The sequence below is a fragment of the Carlito syrichta genome, unplaced genomic scaffold, assembly GCF_000164805.1.
Source record: "Carlito syrichta isolate Samal-C Ts95f unplaced genomic scaffold, Tarsius_syrichta-2.0.1 Scaffold304493, whole genome shotgun sequence".
Taxonomy (NCBI): domain Eukaryota; kingdom Metazoa; phylum Chordata; class Mammalia; order Primates; family Tarsiidae; genus Carlito; species Carlito syrichta.
This window is the reverse complement of record NW_007248589.1, coordinates 330350-356945: the sequence shown is the minus strand read 5'-3', so window position 1 is coordinate 356945 and position 26596 is coordinate 330350. Positions and strand designations below refer to the sequence as shown.

Here is a 26596-nt window from a genome sequence, read left to right as displayed (position 1 = left end):
TTATTTTTTTTTTTTTTTTTTTTTTTTTTTTTTTTTTTTTTTTTTTTTGTAGAGACAAGGTCTCTCTGTATTGCCCGGGCTGGTCTCAAGCTTCTAGGCTCAAGCAGTCCTTCCACCTTAGCCTTCCAGAGTGATAGGATTACAGGCATGAGCCACCACACCTGGCCTATACTGCTAACCAGAATTTGGGGGGCATGAATGCTGGGAAGGTAAAAACAACATACATCTATTATAGCATTCTCAACTCTTAGTTGGCTGAGGTTGATACTTAGAAAGAGGTGAGATGCCGGGTGCAGTGGCTCATGCCTATAATCCCAGCACTTTGGAGGGCAGAGGTGAGAGGATTGCCTGAGCCCAGGGGTTTGAAACCAGCCTGGGCAACTTGGTGAGACCTTGTCTCTACAATAAATTTAAAAATTAGCCAGACATGGTGGCGCATGCCTGTAGTTCCAGCTAGTTGGAAGGCTGAGGCAGAAGGATCACCAGAACCCAGCAGATGCTGTGGTAGCAGTGAGTGTGCCACTGCACTTCAGTCTGGACATCAGAGTGAGAGTCCAACTTGAAAGAGAGAGAGAGAGAGAGAGAGAGAGAGAGAAAGGACTCACCGCAGAACGGCCTGCACTGTTGCTACTTCTGTAGGACCCCCAAAATCTTCTCATTATGACTGTTTAATTTTATTATTGCTCAATTAAGGAGTGTTTAGGGATTTCTTGGTTTAAAAATAAGGCAGAGAATTTAAACATATCCTAAATTTTTGGAGACAACCAGTAGAAATATCCAGAAGACTTTGATACATTTGAGAGTGTTTGACTGGGAGAGAATAAAACAAGATCAGACAACTTCCAGAAAAGCCTCCAAAAAGTATACAGCGTTGACAACTTCAAATCTCTCTGCCTTCCTCTGTTTGGTTCCATTTGCCCCTGGGCTTCTATAGTCAAACGAAGCAGGGGTCATAGCTAGGTCCTCTCAGTTATGCACTATCGGGCATGTTCCAGGAGGAAAGGGCTGCCTTTTAGGTTTCCTAGTTGAAGAAATAATAACAGTGGTAGAAAGACAAGGTTACTTCAGGATACCACCATGTTAATCTTGTAGCTTTGCAGCAGGATTCTAACTTTGGCTTCAACTAGAGGTATTTTAAGAGACTGATGGAAACAGGGACCTGGTATCCAGGTTCTTGTTTCAATTCTGCAATTGTCTGGTTTACTTTGATACATTTTTCTTGCCCTCTCTGGGTCTTAGCTTCCAGGATTTGAAAGAGAAAGGTTGGAAATATAATAAACAACTTGCACATAAACTGGTGTTTCCCAAAGTGTAGAATGCATGCCATGAGGGTTCAGGGTTTATTTTTGGTGACTCCTAGCCATATTTTCTATTTTAATAATTATGTATGTAGCCAGGTTCAGTGACTCACACCTGTAATTCCATCATTTTGGGAGGCAAAGAAGAGAGGATTGCTTGAGCCCAGGAGTTTGAGACCAGCCTGGGTAACTTGACAAGACTTTATCTATCTCTGCAATAAATAGAAAAGGTAACTGGGTATGGTGGCATGCACCTGTAGTTCCAGCTACTCAGGATACTGAGGGGGAAGGATTGCCTGAGCAGGACGTGACTGCAGGACGTGACTGCAGTAACTGTGAATGTGCAACTTTATTCCATCCTGGGAGACAGAGTGAGACTCTAACTCAAATAATAATAATAACAATAATGCTTGTATTTTACAATATACTGGACTAACCAGCACAACTCCCAATTTCATGGGTAATATGCTAAGGAGCCAACTAAAATAAATATGTTTTTCGAAGATTAGCACAATTAAAGAAAAGTATTAAGTAATATTAGTACCGTTGATGCACAGATATGGCAAAACCCCAAAGGTGGTACACGAGTGATAGAATTTGAGGAAACTCTAATATTCATGACTTCAATATAAAATTTTTGATAGAACAGTATTAAAGTATTAAAGATGGTGAAATCTGAGACCATGCTTACTTAAGAACCTACACTATACCAGGTACTGTACTTGGTACCATGCATGACATTTACTAAATATTCACAAACCTTCCCATGAGGCATAAATTACTATCCCCACTTTACACACAAAGAACTGAGGCTTGGGGACAGTTGATAAAGTTTCCTGAAGTCATGCACTGATTAGCTGAATTGTTATTCAAAGTAAGAACTATCTAATTCTAGAACCCATGCTCTTGCTACCAGCCACAGTATTACTGCAGGACTCATGGCTAACAGAGGTAAAACCAGGAAGGATCTTCTGAGTCTAAATCCTGGACATTTTTCCTGTAAAATTCACAGTGGTTCCAATTCCAGAGGGGCTTGCTGATGCTCTTCTCAGTCTAGCCAGGGCTGGACACATGTGCAGGCAAAAGAAGTTTCCTACTTGGTCTGATTCTGGAAGTACTCCCTGCCTCTTACCATATCAATTAATTTTTATAGCTCTCATTTTATTTGCATTCGAATTTATTGCATTTTTTGTTGTTGTTTTTGGAGTCTCACTCTGTCACCCACGTTGTAGTGCAGAGGCACACTCGTGGTCACCGCAGTCTCTACCTGCTTTATCAACTTTCCCCAAGCCTCAGTTCCTTGTGTGTAAAGTGAGGATAATAATTTATGCCTCATGGGAAGGTTTGTGAACATTTAGTAAATGTCATACATGGTACCTAGCACAGTACCTGGTATAGTGTAGGTTCTTAAGTAAGCAATGTCTCAAGTGATCCTTACGCCTCAGCTTTCCAAGTAACTGCAACCACAGGTGTGCACTACCACGCCCGGCTAATTTTTTTTACTGATTGTAGAGATGAGGTCTCGCCCAGTTGCTCAGGCTGGTCTCCAACTCCTGAGCGCAGGCAATCCTCTCACCTCCACCTCCCAAAGTGCTGGTATTACAGGCATAAGCTACCACCCCTGGCCAATTTATTGCATCTTAAAATTTGCTTTTGCGCTCTTCAAACTTGGGGTTGCTGTTTAGTTTATAGCCTGGTAGAGAATAGCTGAGAGATGGCAGGAAAACTCAGGGAGTAGGTTCTGAGTGTTTACAGGATATGTAGTGAGGGACCTGAGGGCTGTAGATAGAGAGGAGGAGAGACAAGAGTGAAGAAACACCATGGTGAGGAAAGAAGCTTGACTGAAAAGTTGAGAAGATACCAAAGACAAACTCCACAGGGTTTAGTAATTTTATTTCAAGCTACCTTTAGGTCTAAATAATTTGGGGGCACCATCAGTACAGTGACCCAACGGTACCTTTCTCATAGGACTGTAGTGGTGGCTTAAAAAGATAAGCATTTAGTGAGTGGCTAGCACATGACTTGACCTTAAATAGGCCCCCCTGTAAAAGGTTGCTATTATAGGGATAATCATGTGTGCTGTTTTTTAAAAAAAAGGTCCCTTTAAAAAAGCTAGATATGTCTTATGCTTATGTAAATATAAGATGTTTTCAAAACTCACTAAATTTTGCATTAAAAAGATTATAAATCAAAGGGCAAGTGGTGAATTGGGGGAACATTGCAGTCCATATGACAAATATGAGGTTAATTTTCTTAATATGTAAAGAATTTCTGTAAGTTAGTAATGAAAGCCCCACAACCCAATAGAAAAAAAATAAGCCAGAGAAATCACATAAAAGAAATATTAGCGGCTCTTTTTCCATGACTATACTCAGAAATGTGTGCTAAGTCCTAGGTACAAGATTTATCACCACATTGCTCTTAATAACTAGAAATTGGAGGAAATGTTTATAATAATGGCACCTTTATACAATAGAAAGCTATGCAGCAGTTAAAAAATATGAGGCAGCTTTAGACAGGCAGATGGATAGATAGATAAATAATGTAACAATCTCCAAGACATATTCAGTGAAAAAAAGCCTGGCACAGAAGAGTGTATACTATGTTAACTATTTGTGTAAAAATGAAAGGCTGTATCTAAGTATGTGTTTATATATTTGTATATGAATAAAGTATCTTGGGAAGATGTCTCAGGAACGGGGGAGACGAGAGAAACTTATCTTCACTTTCTCATATCTTTGAATTATGTGTCATTCTGTATTACTTATGATCATTCATTCATTTATTCACTCACTCATTAAGACATAGTGAGCCCACATGGAGAGAGTGGCCCTGGAGCCTGAGAGCTGACACTCGTGTGATTCTTTGTCACCCTATTCTCCCTTGGCTTGGCCCACAGCTGTGCTGGAGTCCAGGGTGTTTCCTCAAGAGTCATCCATGTGCAGAAGCTTCAGGAAGGCCCCATCACAGAAGGGTAGAGAGAGAGAAAGCCAGGCTTTCCTTATCTGTGAAACAAAGGATGATGACGGTCCAATCTTATCATGGTGTTACTACAAGGCTTAATCATGACCTAGTGCTTTGTGAATAGTTACATGCGCTAAAATGGTCAGGAATGAACACAGCTGCTGTCAGTGTTATTGTTATCAAAACCCTAGTCTCCATGGCAACCAACTCATCGTCTTGTCATCTTCCAGCTTTACTGTGATTTCGTATAAGCCTCAGGAACATAGTCACACATTTATTTATCATATTAAGGAGGGGTTCTAAAATATTAACAGGAACTTCATTTTCAGTGTTTATTGTTCTTGCACTTAAATTTGTTGCCTTTATCTTAAACCATCTGTACCTTAGGTGAGCGACTGACAGGGTATACAGCTGAATGCATTTGGCCTATATTTATTGAATATCTATTATGTGCCAGGCATTGAAAGTAGAGGGGTGAGTAAAACAGACACCAGTCCTACCTTCACTGATCTGACCAAGGCTCTGCTGTGTTAGAACCAAAGGAGCAACATAAACAGATAAGAAGAGTGCTTCTCAAGCCTGGCTTGACTTTAGAGTCACCAGGAAAGATGTCTAGTTTGTATTGCACACCAAACCCTCTCTCAGTGACTCTAAGGTGCAACCAAGATTGAGAACTACTGGGTTAGAAGGAACGTAGAACATGTTGGCTTGAATCCAAGAAAGACTATTTGGCAAGTGAAGACTTCTTAGCCAACATGAATATGATTACTTACATAGACGTGCAGAGAGGGAATTCGTGTGCTAAACCAAACACCTGCAAACTGGGAAAATCTTCCAAAGGGGCAAGAGTCAGGTTTAGAGCAGGAAGGACATGGTGTTAGACTGCCATATTTTAGACGACCCAAGATTGCATCTAAAGTCAGAGCTCCAACCTTTCTCTAGGTTCAGACAACAAGCTTCAGAGGCCCCTGTAGGGGATGTCGACCGGGCAAGAACAGACAGTAAGGAAAATTGACCCGGACAACAGATGACTCTATTGAAACTGTTTAGTCTACATGCTAAATCACAGCCATCCTTCTTTGCTCTGCTAATTGATGGTCTTTTGTGTTAAATTATGCTTGGGAGAAAAAAATTTTAAATTCACTAATCTAGATCAGATTGCTTATTCTACAGATATTATGGGGTTTGCCGTCATTTAACCTCTTCTTTCTAATATTATGTGCCCAACATTGCATGTCTTCACTATAATGCAACAAAAATGAAATGTGCTTACCTTTACAGATAAATTTTTTAAATGGAATGTTCTTGTTCTCACTTGCTTTTATCCTTTGTAAAAGACATAAATGCAGAGCTTGAAATGTAAAAGTGCAAATAAAAGTGAATATAGATGTATAGTGATACATAATATGTGTGTATGTATATATATATATATATATATATATATATATATATAACTATATACACACATATATTGTTATTTACCTGTGTCATGGTGAAATTTCATAGATGCCCTTTTTCCTTCTGGTTTGAATGAATAAAATGTATATAACTCCTTTTGTTTGACAGAATCGCCTAATACATGAGAAAAAAGTATTCAGCTATGCTTCAGCAGCATTGTCAGCAAAACTGATAAGATAGAGTCAACACCCCTTGTCTTGTGAATGAACACCTATTCCATAGAAGAGTACTTTTTTTCCTGCCAGGTATACTTGGGGAACTTGCAGAGTGAATTCAGTTATCCGTTGTCCTCTGATACTATCACTGTCCACGTTTCTTTTACTTTAAATAGAGGGTCATTTCTAAGTTCCAGGGAATATCTTCCCTACCTGACAAGTCATGTAGTAGAAAATGGGTTTTGGGAACTGATCTTTGACAGAGCAAACACTATCGGGTAACGTGGCCCTTTTTTTTGGTTTGTTTTCATACTTTGCTAAATACTATGTAAAGTGAAGCTTCCTCTCCAAATCTTCCCTGACCTTTCACTGTGAGTTCATCACTTGGTTTTCTGTTGGTAGTTGCTAAGGTAAACTTCTCTTCTAAAACTGCCACTTGGGCCAACAGGGCTTAAAGCTACACTCTTTCCAGACCCTATGACAGAGGGTGGAACACACAGCTGTGGTTGTGGTTTCAAATGTTGGCAGATTGTTTACACTGGAGTTTGCCTCCTGGCATTATTTTGCTTTTTGCCAGGCTTAATGCTTTGCAATCTTTTAGGATGTCTTTTGTAGTGTTAGCTATGATATGAGAATAATTTCCCCGTTGTCAGGGAGATCCCAAATGACCTTCGAGAAGGCCGAGCCATGCTGACCTTATCATTTTTCCATATATTGCTGATTTCTGCACTTTGGAACTCCTCAAAATTTGAGGCTGATAAAAGCTATAGCTCTCTTTAATCTACAAATGTCACATACTGAAACATTTTCTGAATGCTTCCCACAAACACTGTGTTCCAGAAAGGCAAGGAATTGTTGTGCCTTTCAACAATCCTTTGTGTATCTTGATATAGTGAGAATTTGTTTCACAAAATATTAACCGTAGGGGCATATATGAAAAGAATAAATATGCTGTGAGTTGCCAGTAAAGTTACAGCTCTCATCAAATATCATTATTTTCTAGAATAACAGAACACTGAGCAATTGGTATGAAATTTAAACCTAATGAGAGAGCTCCATAATAAAAAAATTTAAAGCAGCTTTATATATAAGCATAATAAAACAATCAGGAAGAAGTTTACTCATTTATTCAAAAATATAGGGAGCTCCTACTGGGAGACAGGCAGATATGGTATGTGTTCTTATATGCTAGTGGGAAATACAGACAAATAATCAGACAAAAATTAAACCTATAATGCTGAGGCTAGAAAAGCACTTAAGAGAGACATCTAACTATGTTTGGAGGTGGAGATTAGCAAAAGTTGCCTGGAAAAAGCAGTATCTAAACAGGACCACCATGTACAGTTGTACGGGTTGTGCACTGAGATTTGTACATGATAACTCTGTTAAGCTAAGACCTTAATGAAGTATAGCATGAGCTAAGAAGGAAGCAAGGGATAGTGGAGTTGTGTGAGGAAAGGGAGATGAAAGAATATCCCAGGTAAAGGACACAGCTTGTGGGAAGGCTTGAAACAATAAAGAGCCCAGCACCTTAACTTAGAGAAACTAAAAGAAATTCTGTGTCTGCCATGTAGACAGCACAAAAGCTGTGGTTAAGTATGAGAACCAAAACACTAGGGGCGTATAAATTGAGGACAGTGGGGATCCCCTTTGGCGGTTTAGGCTGGGAGTGATGTGATCAGGTTGGCATAAGAGAAATAACAGTCAGGCTACAGTGTGGAGATGAGATTAGGGTCGGGCAAGAATGAAGCAAGAAGACTTAACTGGAGGCTATTGCGATAATCCAGATGGCGTTCTAAGCTGGGTCAATGGAGGGAACCTGGTGGGATGGATGATTTTGAAAGAAATTTTGGAAATTAAGTCATCAAAATCGATAGAACATTGGAGAAGGAGAAAGTTGGAGGAATCAAAGATACTGAAATGTCTTGACTCGTCATTGGGTAGCTGGGGATTCCGTTCACTCAGATTTGGAACACAGAGGAAGAGCAGGATTGAGGGGAAAGAGACTGAGTTTGTCTAGGGCCTGTCCAAGTGGAGGTGCCCAGCAGAAAATTATCTGGGTCTGGAAGTGAATAAGGGATCAGGCCAAAGAGACAGATTTGGGAATCATCTTTATTTAAATGAGGCAGGAAGTCATAGGGGTTGTGAGTCAGGTAATTTGGATGCTCAGGGGAGTTAGTCAGTCAGGTAATTTGGATGCCTGTAGCTGAAAAAAAAGGAAATAATAATGGTTTAAGTTGGGATTTATTTTTCTCTTTTATAATAAAAAGTGCAGAAGTAGGAAGTCCAGACTGGTTAAAGGACTCTACAACAGGGACGTCCAAACTTTTGGCTTCCCTAGGCCATTATGAAGTAAGTAGGAATTATCGTGGGCTGCACATAAATTATATAATATAGTTAGTGTACCACATACAAAGACTTCTTTTTTATATTTTTTTGTTATAAGGTTTAGAAAAATGAGAACAATACAAAACTAGTAGGAAACTTGACCTTGTTTTTGTAAAACTAATTTATCAATGCCTGGTTCTCTGGAAGTGGTCACAATTCTTAGTGAGTTCTCAAGGTGCTCGTCAGAAACATTTGTTCAAATTTTGCTCTTCATGTGCTCATTATTGAAAACAGCTGCTCACAAATGTATATGCTGCCAAAAAGCGATGACACGAATAAGACATGGTTGTGAACTTCAAAAATGGAGCTACACATGGGGTCGCAAAGGAAATAAATGCTAACAAAGCACATTTTGTTAAAAGATTTTGTGCAGCCACATTACTCGCTGCCCTGGGCCTCTTGTGGCTTGCAGGCTGCTGGTTGCATATGCCTACTCTACAATATGATCAGGAATCCAGCTCCTTTATTTTTCCACCATGCCCACAGTAATAACTTCTATCTGCAGGGTTGCCTGCTAGGATGGCCAACTGTGTCGGTTTGCCCAGGACCAAGAGGGTCCTGGGATAATGGACTTTAAGTTTTAAAACCAAGAAAGGCTCAGGCTAACTAGGGTGAGTTGGTCACCCTAGTCTCCTGGTCTAAGATGACCACCACAACTCTAGCACATTACATGCACACTTCAGTCAGGAAGAAGGAGGAGGGAAGAGGACAAAAGGGACATACCAGCTGAGTCAGCCCCGTCCTTGGGGTGCTTTCTAGGACTTAGTCACTGATCGCCGCAAAGACAAAGGTGGCAGGGTAATGTCAGTCTTTTGGCAAGGTACACTGTCAACCTCAACCACATCGGGGTTCAGTAGTGAGGAAACAGGAAAGAAAGGATATTAGGGAGGTGGTGAATAGTTACTGCTATAGTAAGGATGACTCATCAGAGTTGAGAAATGAGACTCAGACCCAATAAAATCCAGTTAGGAGACTAACGAAGTTAGAGAATACCAAAGAGAAGACCCAGGTGTAGCAGGTGGGAGGTAGGAGCAAGGCTATTAGAGGGGGTATCAAGGAATCTAGAGGAAAAAAGCATTTCAAGACTAGGAGATTGATGCTGCTCCCACATGATTTTATAGACAAGAGCCATCTCTAAGGTGAAAAGTGCCACAATCTTCCTGTGGAAATTCCCCTCATGCTCCAAAAGCCAAACACCCCAGATATAAGAGAATGTGTTAAGTCAACTAGGAAGGAACAAATCAGACATGGTCTGCCCCACATGGCCTTCTCCCAGGACCAGGGCAGACATTACTAATTGATAGTGACACTCTGTACCAGGGGTCTGCCCTGGGCCTCACAGTTTCCTTCAATTTCAGTCCCAAGTGGCACTACAGAGAAACTCTTCTCGGGAACCATTGGACATCGAGGTCCCTTCCAGTTTCAACAAGTTAAGATTCCCTCGAGGTTCTACAATTGGAGGCAAATCTCCAGCTCCATTTGTGAAAGGAACAAATTCTTATTTATAAATGAATTTGGAAAGGAAGAAATATGGAATTTTTTTTCATCTTGGAGATAAGCATTGTATCATAATGATGGCTATGAATGAATTTCTTGAGCCAAGTAACTTTGACCAGGAATTCTGGGAACACTGAAAAGTCCATTTCTGCATCAGGGAAAAGGGTTTACCCCACCCACACCTCTCCCTGTGTGCTGGGATAACCCGGAAGTTTGTACATGGTAATTTTGTGCTGCTCTCTAAATGCAGGCTTTCCTTTTTCCTTAAGCAGAGCTATATTTGAAACGTTCCTTAACAAGAGAGTCTCTTTGCTATGCTAGAGACAGTTTCACTCTGGGTGGGGTTTCTTACCACTTGGGACCCAAATAGGACAGCAATGGCTAGTCAGTCTTTCTCAAATATAGATCACTTAGCCCACCAAACTTCAGAAGCCAGTCCTGCCTATAAAGCTGCACTGCAAATCAACCAAGTACATTGACTTCTGGGGGAGATTTAGACTTAAGCTTCCATCTTTTAAATCTCATTCATTTTCTTATCCACGGAAACAAACCCAAAGCCAGGGGGTTTTATGTGCTTTTATTGAGGGAACATGAGCAGTTTCTTGAACCTTGTCATTATTAGGGGCCTCACGTGCTAAGGAGATGGGAGAAGAGAAGATATTCTCATCGAAAACAGTTACTGAAAAGGGATATGTTTTGCTTTATGGGGAAAATCTTCTAATCCAGCAGGAAGATTAGAGCCTGGTGGACTTGTTTATGTTGGATGGTATTGAAGCACCCCGTTGTCCAGCTGCTGGAAGCCCAGATTCTTTATGGAAATGGATTGCCCATAAGATGTGCACATTCTTACGGTTGAAACCCTGGACTGTGCCTTTACATTAAGCTGATGACTGGAGGTCTCGGGACTGCCAGTGTTGCCCTTCGACAGATCTCCATAACCCTTTACTGTCATGTTGCCTCCCTTGCCACTCCTCAGCAGGATTTATAGGGGATATTTGCTAGGGTTCTCTGAGCCCAAGACTGTGGGGTGTCTCTGACAACAGTCACTAACCAAGTGACTTGCAGGCACAAGTGTCTTAGTTTGTATCCATTGATGTGCTAACAGCCTTTTGGGGGTGGGGAGGGGCACTACTACAGATCAATTGTAAGACATATCCTGAAAAACTTGACATGGCCAGGCTTGGTGGTTCAGCCTGTAATCCCAGCACTTTGGGAGGCCAAGGCGAGAGGATTGCCTGAGCCTGCGGGTTTGAGATCCGCCCGGGGAACTTGGCGAGACTTTGTCTCTACAATAAATCAAACATTGGCCGGGCACGGGAGCGCACGCCTGTATTCCGGCGACTTGGAAGGCAGAGGCAGAAGGATCACCGGAGCCCAGCAGGTCGAGTCTGCGGTGGTCAGGAGCATGCCACTGCCCTCCAGCCCTGGGTGACAGAGTGAGACTCCAACTCAAAAAAAAAAAAAAAAATTGACATGTTTGAAAACCTTCTAGATCTGTGGCGCTGTGTTAGAAAGGTTAATCTGATGGTTGTGTTATCAGTAGGAATAGTATTTATGGAGAAGCCCATGTGAATTTCCAAATAGATAAATCCATCCCTTCAGATTTCCAAGGAAAAGGAAGAAAAGATTGTCCTCCTGCTATGAGAGGATGATATTATGAAAAGATAAATTAATAAAGGAGGCAGACAAGGAACTATTTGGAGCCAATCTGATGCAGGGGAAAAGGTATGAACTTAGGTCCAGAACTTGATTTACTAGCTGTGACCTTGAACTGGTGAATTCGTTTGTGTGAATCTCTTTTTCTTTTTTTATAAAGTGGCAATTATGCCTACCTCCTAGGATCATTTGACAGGATTAAGAGAGCAGACCATATGTCAAGAATCTAGTGTCTGGAGCACAAAGAATGTTACTTCTCTTTGAATTTTTTATTTAACAGATGATTTGAACCAATGTCTTGAAAGCTATGTTCATTTTCATTTAATTAAGATTATTATTAATGTAGTTAGTGATTCATTAAATAAAAAACACAGGATAATAGTAAAATTTGACACTTCAAACAAAAGGTGAAAATACTTTATGCAAGTCATACATATTTGTGATTTTTGCTTGATATTCTCAGATCGGAACATTCTCTGCCAGAGTAGTCAGTAGATTGATAATTGTGAATCTGATTGATTAAGAAAAATCAGATGAACAGTCCCAAAGATTTAGCAGTTTTTACATCTGAGAAGTGCTATTTTATTTATCTTCTAATAACACAATCAACGGTTTTTTGAGATCCTCTATGCCCATTGTATTTTCCATACATATTCAAAAAGTTCTGGCTGGTAAGGTGGCTCACCCCTGTAATCGCAGCACTTTGGGAGGCCAAGCAGGGCAGATTGCTTGAGCCCAAAAGTTTGAAGCTAGCCTGGGCAACATAGAAAAACTTTGTTTCTATAAAAAAATTTAAAAATTAGCGAGGCATTGTGGCACACACCTGTAGTCCCAGCTACTCTGAAGCCTGAGGCGAAAGGATTGCCTGAGCCCAGCAGATTGAGGCTGCCATGAGCCCCGATCGTCATGATCATGCCTTTGCACTCCTGCCTAGGCAACAGAGTGGGACCCCGACTCAAAAAATAAAATTATGATTTTTAAATTTTTTTTGAAACTCTTTAATGTGCAAAGAAAGCAAGACGCCTTCAAAACATAAGTTGGTGGCTTTTACATAATTGAGGATGCAGTTCCACAGAGGCATCCACTCTTCACAATAGGAATCTGGTTCTTTGAAGACACTTTATGAACGTTTGCTAGATGTTTTGTATGCATTATTGTTCAGTCTGCTTTGATCAACTGGTAGATTCCAGAGATGATGGCCATAGTATAGAACAAAGTTGGGCAACGCAAGGGAACAGACGGAACCTAGAGAACGATGTGGACCCAGCAGTTGAGGAGGCACTAGGGAGAATGGATGCAGCTGTAGATGATTGGAAGATCTTCTATACAGTGGGCAGAAGTTGGTGCCAGAAGGGTGGGACAATGGACAGCAGGTAGAACAATAGCAGTTGGTATCATGGAGGTCCAATATGAGATGATGAGGTGGGCTAACCATCAGAGGAGCATGCTGATCAGATAACTGGAAATATAAGAGCTAACATTTATAAAGAGCTTGTAGCTAGGCATGGTGACTCACCTATAATCCCAGCACTTTGAGAGGCCGAGGTGGGAGGATCGCTTGAGCCAGGAGTTCAAGACCAGCCTGGGCAACATAGCAAGACCTTGTCTCTACCAAAAAAAAATTAGCTGGGCATAGTGGTCCGTGCCTGTGTAGTCCCAGCTTCTCAGGAGGCTGAGGTGGAAGTATTGCCTGAGCCCAGGAGGTTGAAGCTGCAGTAAGCCCTGATCATGCCACCACATTCCAGCCTGGGTGACAGAGTGAGACTCCAACTCAAAAAAAAAAGCAAAAAACTTAACATTACCAATTGCAAAGCATATTTATAGCTAGTCATGCATTGCCTAATAATGTTTTGATCAACAAAAGACCACATATATATGACAGGTGTCCCAAAAGGTTATAATGAAACCAAAAACTTCCTATATACCATTTTAGTGACATTTTGATGATCCCAAACCTATATAGACCTAGACTAATGTGTGTGTTTGTGTCTTAGTTTTGTTTTGTTTTTTGCTTTTTATTTTTGTTTTTGAGTTGGAGTCTCACTCTATTGCCCAGGCTGGAGTGCAGTGGTATGCTCACAGCCACCCCAGTGTTGACCTGCTGGGCTCCAGCGATCCATCTGCCTCAGCCTTCCAAGTAGCTGGAACTACAGGCGGGTGCTACCACACCCAGCTAAATTTTTGATTTATTTGAGAGACGAGGTCTCACCATGTTACCCAGGCTAGTAACGAAAACGTGTCTTAGTTTTTAACCAAAACATCTTAAAAGTAAAAAAAAAAAAATAAAAGTAGAAAAGAATTTATGTGATAAAGATATAAAGAAATAAAATAATTGTGTGCAGTACTGTACAATGTGTTTGTGTTTTAAGTTGCTATTCCAAAAAGGAAAAAAACAAAAAAAAGTCTATAATATTGAAAAGCTACAGTTAGCTCATGTTAATTTATTATTGAAGAAAATTTTAAAATAAATTTAGCCTAGCCTAAGTGTACAGTGTTTATAAGTCTACAGTAGTATACAGTCATATCCTAGGCCTTCACATTCACTCACACTCACCGACTCACCCAGAGCAACTTCAAGTCCTGCAAGCTCCATTCATTGTGAGTGCTTGTGAGACAGGTGGACCATTTTTTATCTTTATACTGTACTTTCCCTGTACCTTTTCTATGTTTAGATATGGTTATATACACAAATACCACTGTGTTAGAATTGCCTACAAAACTCAGTACAATAACATGCTGTACCAATAGGTTATACCATATATTCTAGGTGTACAGTAGTCTATACCAGCCTGGTCTGTGGAAATACTCTCTATGATGTCCACACTGTGACAAAATCACCTGATGCTTTTCTCCGAATTTATCTCTGTTGCTAAGCAATGCATGACTGTACATCGTTTCATCAGGTGTTCACAAGAATCCTATGGATATGAAGTCATATCTCACTTGAGTTTTGCATTCTAAGGTCAACACAGTGAAAACTGTATACTGTCAAAATTGATCTTGAAAGTTCCTTAAATTCGCTCAAACGTGCCGAAAGGAAAAAAGCAAACAACCTCATTAAAAAGTGGGCAAAAGACATGAATAGACACTTCTCAAAAGAAAATATACAGACAACCAATAGACACATGAAAAAGTACTCAGCCTCACTAATCATCAGAGAAATACAAATCAAAACCACATTGAGATACCACCTAACCTTAGTAAGAATGGCCATCATTAAAACAAGCAACAACAGTTGCTGGTGAGGATGCAGAGAAAAGGGAATGCTTCTACACTGCTGGGGGGAATGCAAACTAGTGCAACCTGTATAGAAAACAGTGTGGCGATTTCTAAAAGACCTAGAAATTGACCTTCCATATGACCCAGCAATTTCCCTACTGGGATATACCCGGGGAAATTCAAATCATTCTACAAAAAAGATACCTACACTTGCATGTTTATTGCAGCACTATTCACAATAGTAAAAACATGGAACCAACCATACTGCCCATCGAAACTGGAAGGGATACATATACACAAAGGAATATTACGCAGCCATTAAGAAAGACAAACATACGGACTTAGCAGCAACTTGGGTGGATCTAGAGTCTTTAATACTCAGTGATCTATCACAGAAACAAAGAACAAAGTACCACATGTTCTCACTCAAAAGCAAACCATGAACATTTACCATAATATTATAAGAAAGGGATTGGCAGTAGTGGGATACTGCTGGGGTGGGAGGGGAAGATACAATATCAAGGGTACCTGATCTCAAACCAGGCAAAGTGAGGACCAAAGGGAGGCCCAAACTTTACCTGTACAATGACCACTTGTGTACCTAATCGTGAATTGTATCTCACATCTTTAAAATAAAAAATAAAATAAATAAAGCAAAAGTAGGTTTAGAGAAAAAAGTTTCTTAAATTATGCCCAGAGAACAACGTACATGCAGAAGCATAGTATACCATGTCTATGTACAACACAGCAAATTTTCCCTTTTGTATGGTAATATCTACTTTGAACAATAGGTTAAATTGATTCCACTTAGTGGCTATTCATATGAAAAATATTTCCGTGTGGATGGCAGTGGTTAGGTTGTTTCTAGTTGGCTTTTTTTGTTTTCTGAGTACATTGAGTGATTTTCTACATATTGAGTGTATGAAGTGGGATGTTTAAATTGTAGTGGGACTCCCTTCTTATAGTATGACTATTTTGCAGATAAAGAAACTAATGATGCTGGTAGTGCATACATGATAAAGTTTTAAACCTAGGTTATACTTTGCAAATCCGGAGTGGGGTCCGCTGTGCCCCACAGTCACCTCAGCATGATCATCACACCTGAAGGACAGTGCCTTCATTAGCTGATAGAATTCCCTGGGTGCCAAGAAGTCCCCTCTGATGTGTCCCTGATAACACTGCTACAGTGGCGGCCTGGGATTTATCCTATCATGCTGTGCCTTGGCGACTATAAGTTATCAATACATTGAGTTCTGTCTGTGCAGATGTGTTCCAAAAATCGAGCATGACCTCAAGATTCAGTTCTTTACAGCTTACCTTCATTGAAACAGAAAAGCTTTTTCTGCTCTTGCTTTCTGATGCCTGCATGAGACAAGGAGATATGTTCAGACCCCAGGGCACGTGGTGTCTGTTCTTTTTGGCATGATGATTTAATGATTGTTTTTGATTGCTGACTTACTTTTAAAAATTTTTGTTTGGAAGTTTATGGCCCTCTTCCGACCCCTTATATAGATTGATCATATCCAATAAATGTTTCGTAAATCAAATTGCCTAAGCAGCCATATTTGAAAGTGGATCTTTCTCTTTCCTCCTGACATCATTTCTCCAAGCCTGTGGTTAATAAGTCTCCCCCTGATTCTTGACCCGATGCACCACAATCAGCCTCCCAATCCCCGTGTGATTTCTGCTCTTTGTTTACCTTTTTCTCATTTGTTTGTGTTTTCTTGAACATCTCTGTAGCATTTTTTTTCTCTTCGTATTGGTTTTAAAAGATGGGGAAAAGAAGTATGCCAGCAAGAATGGTGGAGTAAAGACCTTAGAAAAGCAATGAGAACACTGGCAAAAAATGGTTGAAAGCAACTTTTTTTAAGAACTCTGGAAATTCATTAAAGGCTTGCAACATTCAGGAGTGCGTACTCAAGAAAAATGATTGAATATTAGTAAGAACAGTGAGATTTGTGGTGTTTTAACTTACCTTATTTCCATACTGACTTTAAAAATCACGTGGAAATGCAAGAGACCCAGAATAGTCAAAATAACCTTGAAAAAGAAGAATGCGATAGGAGGACTCATACTCCCAATTTTAAAACTTACTACACAGCTACAGTATGCAAGACTGTGTGGTACTGGCATAAGGATAAACATAGATCAATGGAATAGAATTGAGAGTCCAGAAATAAACCTTGCATCTATGCTCAATTGATTTTGACAACAGTGACACTGCAATTCAATGGGCAAAAATTAGATCAAAGACCTAAATGTAAAAGCTAAAGCTATAAAACTCTTTAAAAAAAAAGCTGTAAATCTTCATGACCTTAAGTTTGAGAATAGTTTCTTAGTTGTGACATCAAAAGCAGGAAAAAAATAAAAGAAAAGAAAAAACAGAAAATTAAACTTCATCAAAATTTTAAAATTTGTATTTTGAAGGATGCCATCAAGAAAGTGAAAATACAAATTACAGAACAGGAGAATATATTTGCAAATCATATATCTGATAAGATCTACTATCCAGAATATGTAAAACCTCTTACAACTCAACAATAAAAAGACAAATAAACCAATGTTTAAATGGACAAAGGATTTATATAGACATTTCTCCAAAGATGTACAATTGGCCAATAAGCACATGAGAGATGCTCTACATTATTAGTCATCAGAGAAACACAAATCAAAAGCATAATTAGATACCACTTCATATCTATTAGGATGGCTATGATTAAAAAAAAAAAGATGGGTGTTGACAAGTGTTGGTTAATATGTGGAGAAACTTGAACTCTCAGACCTTGCTGGTAGAAATGTAAATGTTACATCCACTTGAGAAAAGAGTTTGGCAGCTCCTCAAAAGTGAAACATGGACTTACCATATGACTTAACAATTCCACTTCTAGGCATGCACCTAAAAGAACTGAAATGTGTGTGTGCATAAACATTTGCATACAAATGTTCATAGCAACATTGTTCATGATAGCCAAAAAGTGGAAACAATCCACATGTCCATCAACTGATAAATGAATAAATAAAATGTAGCAGATCTATAAAATGGAATATTAGCCTCAAAAGGAAATGAAATTCTGATGTACACAACAACATGGATAAAACTTGAAAACATTATGCTAAGTGAAAGAAACCAGTCACAAAGGGACACATGTTATAGAATTCCATGTATACAAAGTTTCCAGAATAAGCAAATCCATACAGACGGAAAGTAGTCTAGTGTTTTCCAGAGGCTAGGGGAGAAGAGAATAATTATTAACTGCTAATGGGTATGGGGTTTCCTGTTGGTTTAAAGATGAAATGTTCTAGAATTAGATTGTGGGGATGGTGCTTAACTTTGTGAATATACTAAAACACTGAATTGCATTTAAAGTCTGAATTTTGTGGTATATGAATTATGTCTAAGGTTAACTTCCAAATGTCAGTCTCATCAGGAGAGAAAAAATGAAACATCTCATACACAATGAAAAACTCCATTAATTCACTCAATAATAAAATGATTCTTTTTGATAGAGTAAGAAGAAACGGCTCACAGATTTGTTCTAGAAATAGCAATTTTGTTAGTGACCAGGTAGGGAAAGGCACACCCGTGGTATCAATATCTTCTTCTTTCTATATTTATTTTCTAAAAATTCCTCAAAGTATACCATGTTCCTAGTGAGACCTCATCTCTGCAAAAAATCAAAAAATTAGTCACGCCTAATTTTTTAGGCGTGGTACACGCCTGTAGTCCCAGCTACTTGGGAGGCTGAGGTGGAAGGATTGCCTGAAACCAAAAGGTTGAGGTTGCGGTGAGCTGTGAAGTGCCAGTGTACTCCAGTCTGGGCAACAGAGTGAGACTCCAACTCAAAAATAAATAAATAAAGTGTAAAAAATACAACAATAAAGCCGGGCTCGGTGGCTCAGCCTGTAATCCCGCGCCCTGGGAGGCTGAGGTGAGTGGATTGCCTGAGCCCGCGGGTTCGAGACCCACCTGGGCAACTTGGCGAGACCTCATCTCTACAATAAATCAAAAAATTAGCCAGACGTGGTAGCGCGCACCTGTAGTTCCAGCTGCTTGGAAGGCTGAGGTGGAAGGATCGCCGTAGCCCAGCAGGTCGAGGCTGCGGTGGCCAGGAGCGTGCCACTACACTCCAGTCTGGGCGAAAGAGTGAGACTCCAACTCAAAAATAAAAAATAAAAATAAATTAAAAATACAACAATAGAAAATAATACAAAATTTTAAATATAGTATAAGAGCTATTTACATAACATATATTATTATATTATGTACTATAAGTAGTCTAGAAATTTAGAGGTGGTTTAATGTATACAGGAAGATGTCCATAGATTATACACAAATCCAAAGTCATTTTATATGAGGGATGTGGTCATCTGCAATCTCCCAGTGATACTAAGGGACAATTGTATGCCCAGTAGTGGGATTGCTCAATCATAGGGTAGTTCTATTTTTAATTTGTTAAGAAACCTCCATTTAGTCTTCTATAATGGTTGCACTGCCATTCTTTTAGTTGGTAGAAACAACAGAAAAACTAAATGGCCAGGAGTAATAATAAACATAATAGAATTGGGAAATCAGCTGGACTCGGTGGTTCAGCCTGTAATCCCGTGCCTTTGGGAGGCTGAGGTGAGTGGATTGCCTGAGCTCGCGGGTTCGAGACCCACCTGGGCAACTTGGCGAGACCTCATATCTACAATAAATCAAAAGATCTGCCGGGCGTGGTAGCGCATGCCTGTAATTCCAGCTACTCGGAAGGCTGAGGTGGAAGCATCGCCGGAGCCCAGCAGGTCGAGGCTGCGGTGGCCGAGAGCAGCCACTGCACTACAGTCTGGGTGACAGAGTGAGACTCCAACTCAAAAAAAAAATTGGGAAATCATTAGGCATGCTGAAAACAGCAAATCTTTATTATCAATGAGACAGTTCTTAGAATTTGGTCCATTAAGCTTTGGTCCATTGTCTATATGTTCATTTTTGAAGGAAAGGAGTAACATGTATGAATATATTTTATGAACAAATAGTATATCTGAGAGGCAAACATAGATATATATACCATGTCCCTTCCAGTTCAACTTAGCTATAGCATAACCACAACAGCAAGGATAACGAATAATGTCAACTCTGATTGGACTGGTAGTGGCCACGAGGAACACCATGTTTAGAAAGATTCTCAGGCTGTATCCAGACTAGGCACAAAAAATGTAGTGATGAATTTAGAAAATTAGTCTTGAACTTGGCAGTGGTAGTGGAGATGGGCAGCACCTGGGCTAATTATTTGTTGTAGGAAAATGCTTTAGTCCACTGTGGATGCAAAATCAGTTGGGTAGATAAATCTTTGGATGGGCTAACAGGCACCTTCGCACAGCATGACCTAAAAATGAATTTGAGGTCGGTAATTTAAAAGCAAAATCCCAATATTTTGAAATAACCAATGTTTATGACTGAAATGTCAAAATCACTCAATAAATAGCACCACCTTTCATCACACAGAATAATGTTGGGCTATTTTAAATAATACATTTTATATAGTGTGTGCTCTCAAAGGTTTTTGACAAGCAACCATTAGCATATGTTTACAGTAAAATTGGATACAGTGAGAGAGAATGTTGAAAGAGCTTTTTTATGGCACTCACTGAAAAGTCAAGATAATCACCCACAGATGTGCTTTATGAACTTGCCATAGTGCCCATTTACTTAAGTCTGAGTTGTACCTCCAAGTAGAACTGTCCCCTGCCTGTCCTTTGCATGCTACGGGATCTTGCTCTTTCTTTGGTAGGGGAGAGTTGCCTAGAGAATGAGCCCTGTTTCTTGGTCAGACATTTAAATCAGTGGTTCTCAAAGCGGGGTCCTGAGACCAGCAGCATCAGTATCACCTGGAACTTCTCAGAAATGTAGCATCACCCCCACATCTATTGGGTTGGAAACTCTAGGGCTGGGCCCAGCAGTCTGTGTTTGGACAAGCCCTCCAAGTTTGAGAGCACTGCTTCCTATTGTTCCCTCTAAAGTGGGGATAGGAATAACATGCCCAGAAAAATTGGGCAGCAAAGTTGCTATTTGATGTGAATGTTGATAGGACACAGTGGGAACTTTGTTACCTTCCCCTTTTATATCCCACATCCCAACTCTCTGCTGCTCCTGAAAATGTTTGAAGTACTCACAGGATCTCCCCCATCTCATCCCCACCCCACCCCACTACCACCTGCGTAAAATCCCTTCTTTCAGTGCAGTAACAAAATTAGAAAGGAGGATGGTACTCCTATATTCTCTCATGCCATAGGGAAGCACACTTTTATTCAAAAAGAGTTGGTGTCAAGAGCCAACAAGCCCCTCAGCTCAGAAATGCGCATAAAGCCCTTAGAGCAGCACCTGGGCCTGGATCGTAGTATGTGTTGACAGTACAGAAGAGGTAGTGGTGGCATTGGCAATTGCCACAAGAGCTGGATTTTTCCACCAGGGCACCTGGGTTGGCGTCTAGACGCAGTTGCTGTTTGCATCCATGAGGTAGTTGCTATGTGAAGAAGATTGCCAGCTAGAGATAGATCTTGATCTTGAAACCCTTCAGCCAGCAAGCAAGCCTCCCTGAAGACAATATCGTAACTGTGTCCAAATGTGAGGACGGTTATCAGCCCAGCTCTGGCTGACCTGTCAGTACTTGTCACAGAGATAAGGATTGGGGCTGGGATGAGCATTTGGGACAACAAGCATGGGAGGAGGGGCTGAAGAGCATTGAGCACAAAAAAGGGGCATTTCAGAGCCTTTCTAGTAAGAGTTTAGTGTTGGGGAGCCCAAGATGAAAGAGGTGGGGTGATAAGCCACATGATGGAAGACAGCAGGATATTAACCTGCCATGATGCCGGCCATGATGGGGGAACCTCGGAGCAAGCAGGAGAATCTGCAGGCCAGGAAGGCAGGGAGCCCTCAAAGACCCACAGGCAAACACTGGTATAGGAAGCCAGATAGAGGGCCAGAGATAGGTTTGGAAGGCTTGTGTTAGTGTTCAGAGGGTTCAAGTCAGAGCTCTTGGCTTTAATGTTCCCCCTTTTTATAGAAATACTGTTGCACACTCTGGCACAGTCAACAAACACACGGTGTGTCAATATTAAGGGGATAGAGGGAAAGAGGAGGGAGAAGGGAAGAGGAATGGAGAAGGGAAAAGGAGAGGAAGGAAGGAGAAAGATGAGCAAAAGGGAGGAAGGAGACAGAAGAGAGGAGGAGAAGGGGAAAGAGGAACAAAGGGAGTGAGAAAGGGGAAGGGGAGTGGAAGAGGAGGAAATGATGGCCACTGGTCCTAGTGGGCCCACAGCTATCCCAGACCTGGGCTATAGGTTCTGCACATGTTTTCCCATTGGGTTAGCAGAACAATTACGTTTGGTTGTGGAGGAGTCTAGGAAAGGGAGTTTTATTCCTCATGTTTAAAAAATTGCTTACAAGCCGGGCTCGGTGGCTCAGCCTGTAATCCCACACCTTTGGGAGGCTGAGGTGAGTGGATTGCCTGAGCCCACAGGTTCGAGACCCACCTGGGCCACTTGGCGAGACCTCATTTCTACAATAAATCAAAAAATAATCAGCCAGGCATGTAGCACGCGCCTGTAGTTCCAGTTACTGGGAAGGCTGAGGCGAAAGGATCGCCGGAGCCCAGCAGGTCGAGGCTGCAGTGGCCGAGAGCGGCCACCGCACTCCAGTCTGGGCAACAAAGTAAGACTCCAACTCAAAAAAAAAAATTGCTTACGATGAGCTTTTTCTGCTTCAGCCCCAAGATTCAGGCTGAGGTAACCAAATCACTTTAGTCTTTGACAATGATGCAAGTGAAATGCAGATTGAATTGTGAGGTATGGGGGCACTGTGGAAGGAGAAGGTGGAGTCCACTGAGTTATTGCGACTTCTGTCTTGGGTGTTTTTCCTGCTCATGCTGCTCCTTTGGATTCTGATGCTTCCTGGCCTGCAAACTCATATGCATTGGAGGATGGGGGGCAGGAATGAAGGTAGTGTACTAAGGGGGCTTGGTGTGAAATAATAAAAGGCAGAGGCAAGAGGGAGTGATGGGGATTTTGGCAAAATGGAGACCACATGCCACCCTCTGAAGAGGCAGCACTACTCAGCTCCGACCTGCTGTTGTCATGTGGGAAAGTAGCCCAGGGTTGTCAGACTTTCTGATTTTTTGCACTAGATAACAGAGATCCAGTGTTCAGTGGGCTGACAAAATGCATCTACAGAGTTCATCTGCCCACAGATTTACTGGACCTCAGCTGTGTGTTATTCCAGGTTGCAAAAGAAGATTGATCCTTTGCCCATGTTTCTTTCTCCTCCCAGGCCATTACATCTACGTGGATACCTCCTTTGCCAAGCAGGGGGAGAAAGCCATGCTGCTAAGTTCTGACCTGCAGGTGGAGGAATGGAGCTGCCTCCGCTTGGTCTACCAGATAACCACGTCTTCGATGTCTCCAGCAGACCCCAGCCAGTTGAACCTCTACATGAGATTTGAAGATGAAAGCTTTGACCGCTTGCTTTGGTCAGCTAAAGAACCTTCAGACAGTTGGCTCATAGCCAGCTTGGATTTGCAGAACAGTTCCAAGAAATTCAAGGTAGATGGAGCTTTGGAGGAAGGTGCAGGGTTTGTTATATGTACTTTAAAATGCTATTCTCAGGTCTTACGAAAATTTCTGCCTGTGAGGTTAGTTATACTTGGCCATGAAGTATGATACATATGGAGAAAATAGGATATGATGCTTCATAGATGTACCACAGAAGAATATTAGTAATGTAAATTAATATTTTGTTTATTCCTTCAAAGAGTTTCTTCCCAGATTACTTTCTCATCTATTTAAATGAGCTTTCTGTAAGAATCTAAATGGGGCTTAAACCAACATTTTCAACGGAAATAGATTTTCTATGGCTTTAGGGAGTATTCTCATTTCCTATAATTTTGTTTCATCCTTCTAAATTGTGTGTGGTATGTGTTTATGTTAATTTCCTAATGGTTTCTTTGCTACACATTTTGAGCAAAACATTAACTATAATAAAAGAAAAAATGAAAATACTTTGAAAGAGGAAAGATACTTAGAGGACATGCTCTGTTTTGCTTCCAAAGAGGTTGTTCCTTCCAAAGTGCTAGAAAAGGAAGGTAGAAAATTAAGATGAGGTTGGGTGTGAACTGGAATAAGGAAGGAGAATGGTATCTGGACATGCTTGGCCATGAAGTATGATACATATGGAGAAAATATTGAGGACGCAATGGAGCCTCCATGAAAACTTTCTCCATTCCTAATCTGCCACTCAGTTTCTAACTCCATCCATCGTCTTCTTTGAAAAGTTTTGAAATACTTTGCTCTCCAATATACTCTCTGTCTGCTTGAGTCCTTCCCTGTCAGGCAGTGGTTGAGGGAAAGAGTGTTGGGGGTCTGAGATCCATCTTTCACAATGTCCTCCCCAAAGTTACCACCTCCTAAAGCTACCAGCATAGTTGAAAAATACAGGGCTGAAACCACAGAAGAAAAAGTGATTACTTTCAGAAATGGGACCACAAATGCTACCACAAGCACTGGAGAAGGTGGTGGTTAGAATAGCAATAGAAGAAAAGACAGCTGACTCTGAGCTCTGTTAGACACCTTGCTCACTCAAAGCTCTGAGTATATATATGTGTGTGTGTTTATGTATACACTCGTACACACACATATGTGCATGTGCACACACATACACATTCTTTTAGTAAAAGTCTGTAGTGAGAATCTTGTCCAACAGCAGTTAGCTGAGACTAACAATCCTGTTTTGCCTTGAACTGCTGAACAGCTCCTGACTAATACCTGAAATTCTGAACCAAGGAAGCATGGTATTTTGAAGTCTAATTCCCTTCTTCCCCATGTGTTGTGCAGATTTTAATAGAAGGTGTTCTAGGACAAGGAAACGCAACCAGCATTGCTCTCTTTGAAATCAAGATGACAACAGGCTACTGTATTGGTAAGTGGATTTCACTTTCATTGAATCAGAACGCGAATCTTTTTCTAAAATCTACTGTTGTCAAGGGAATTGATCAGTCCTAAAGACCAAGTATTTTGTAGGGCACACTGTATAATGCATACTAGTTTAAATTCTTTGCTGGGTTCACTAGAATGTTGTATGTTGTTTGTCTTTAGCAGAGAAAACCTCATTAGAGTTTGCCTGGACTAATTGGATTAATGAAAGAGTAGATGCAGCAACTATAACCTCAGAGTTGTCATCTTATCCTCAATGTGTTCTAATAGAAATCACTAATGAATTGCTGTAAACTCAGCTTTTGTAGCATTTGTAAGAAAATCAGGCACTGTGTTATCTCCTTTCCTTTATTCTCTCTGGGCGCACCAGTGCCCCCATCTTGATAATCACAACTGTCACTTAGATTCCACTTGAGCAGAGTTGGTTAGATGTCTCTATATGCCAGATTCCAAGAGGGCATAAAGAGAGGACAGTCCCTGTCCTAGGTTGCTCATCTTCTGCTTGTCTGCCACCAAAGTTAGTTTTATATGTGATAAGTACTGCCAGAGAGACAAGCTATGGGGATGCTGGGAGGAGAGAACATCGGAGAAGCCTTAACAGGAACAATGCACTAGAGCTAGAGTTCCCAGGAAGATTAGATTTTAATCAAGAGGCACTGCAGGCTAGGAAGGAAAGGGTCCTCTATGGGCAGACCCCCATGGGGAAAAGAAATGGAACAGATTCAGGTGAAGGCAAGAGGTTGAGGAGGGTGCTTAAAGTGAGGATGAGGGCTGCTCAGGGAGTTTGTGTCAGAAAAGTATGGATCCAGGACATGGAGCTTGGACTTAATGAACTATATGACTGGGTGGCACTAAAAGTCCATCAGCAGGGAAGAGGCACGCAGCGGTGGTTTCATGTGGTGACTCTGTCTGCCATGTGAAAGATGAGTTGGGTACAAAGAAAGTACATTGCAAGTAGGAAACCCCCTGGGAAGGGATCTCGTGACGGTAAAGTTGGGGATTTGCACTGGAATAGGAAAAGGCAGTAGAATTGAGAGATTTTTCAGTTCTGAGAGTTCTTGGAGGCTCTGTGGATGTGGAAGTGAAGAGAAAGGAGAGTGAGGTGATCCTGAACAACAAAAGAAAAGAGCCTTTGCTAATTCCCTGAAGTCTCACTTCTCTGTTTTGACCTTCCAGCAGTGTCTCTAACGCAAGTGAAAGAAAACAGGCTGCGAAAGTGACCATTCTCTGAAGATACAGTGAGTTTAGAGCCAAGTTGCCTTTCTTGAGTCTCCTTCTGGGCTCTCGTTTGGCTCTGTTTGGACATCACCCAGACTAGTCAGACACGCCTGGTGGAGCGCCACCTGCTGGCTCAGTCCAGGCTGAGAGCAGCCTTTTGTTTCAACACCTGTAAAATGGGGATGAAACGCTTCCTTCATAAGATTCTTCCGAGTACCAATGAGATCGTGGATATGAGGGTGATTGGTACAGTGCTGGACACTCAAGAGATGTTTATTACTTTCTTCAAATAATGTGGTGACTTCTGGTGTGTTGAAAACAAAAGAGTACCAACACTATTCATGTTGAACTGTATGATCCACATTCGCCACTCCTTTCTTCCTGGGTGCTTTCTCTGTTTCTTTCAGTTCTTCATCTTTAAAATGAAGATAGACATAGCACCTACTCCTTGGGGTTGTTTTGATGATTGAATAAGTTCATGTCTACGAAGTGCTTAGAACAGAGCCTGGCACATTGAGGAATATTTTGCTTTTTATTTCACTCTATGGCAGCCTTTGGCATTGAATATTGGGCATTGGTTAGCACCTACTGCAGTGGAAAAATTGAAAATAAAAATCTCAAAACTGTTCAGTCTTCCTAATGTAAAAACACAGTGATAACTATACCAGTCAGGATCCTGGCAGGAAGGTGGAAACAGAGGGTACATGCAACCTGAGTCATTGGAGGAAGGCTCATTAAAGCAACCACAGAGGTGTGAGTGGTAAAGGAAACCAGCAAGGGACA

At 41.0% G+C, this 26596-nt stretch overlaps 1 protein-coding gene across 1 annotated transcript in view; it reads left to right on the top strand.

Annotated features, from left to right (window-relative positions):
* Positions 1-26596, top strand: part of MAMDC2 (MAM domain containing 2) — a 175881-nt gene that overhangs the window by 48695 nt on the left and 100590 nt on the right. Inside the window, exons 3-4 of the mRNA XM_008060050.2 lie at positions 22938-23209; positions 24497-24581. Coding sequence (XP_008058241.1) covers positions 22938-23209; positions 24497-24581 — 357 coding nt within the window. The remainder of the gene's footprint in view (positions 1-22937; positions 23210-24496; positions 24582-26596) is intronic.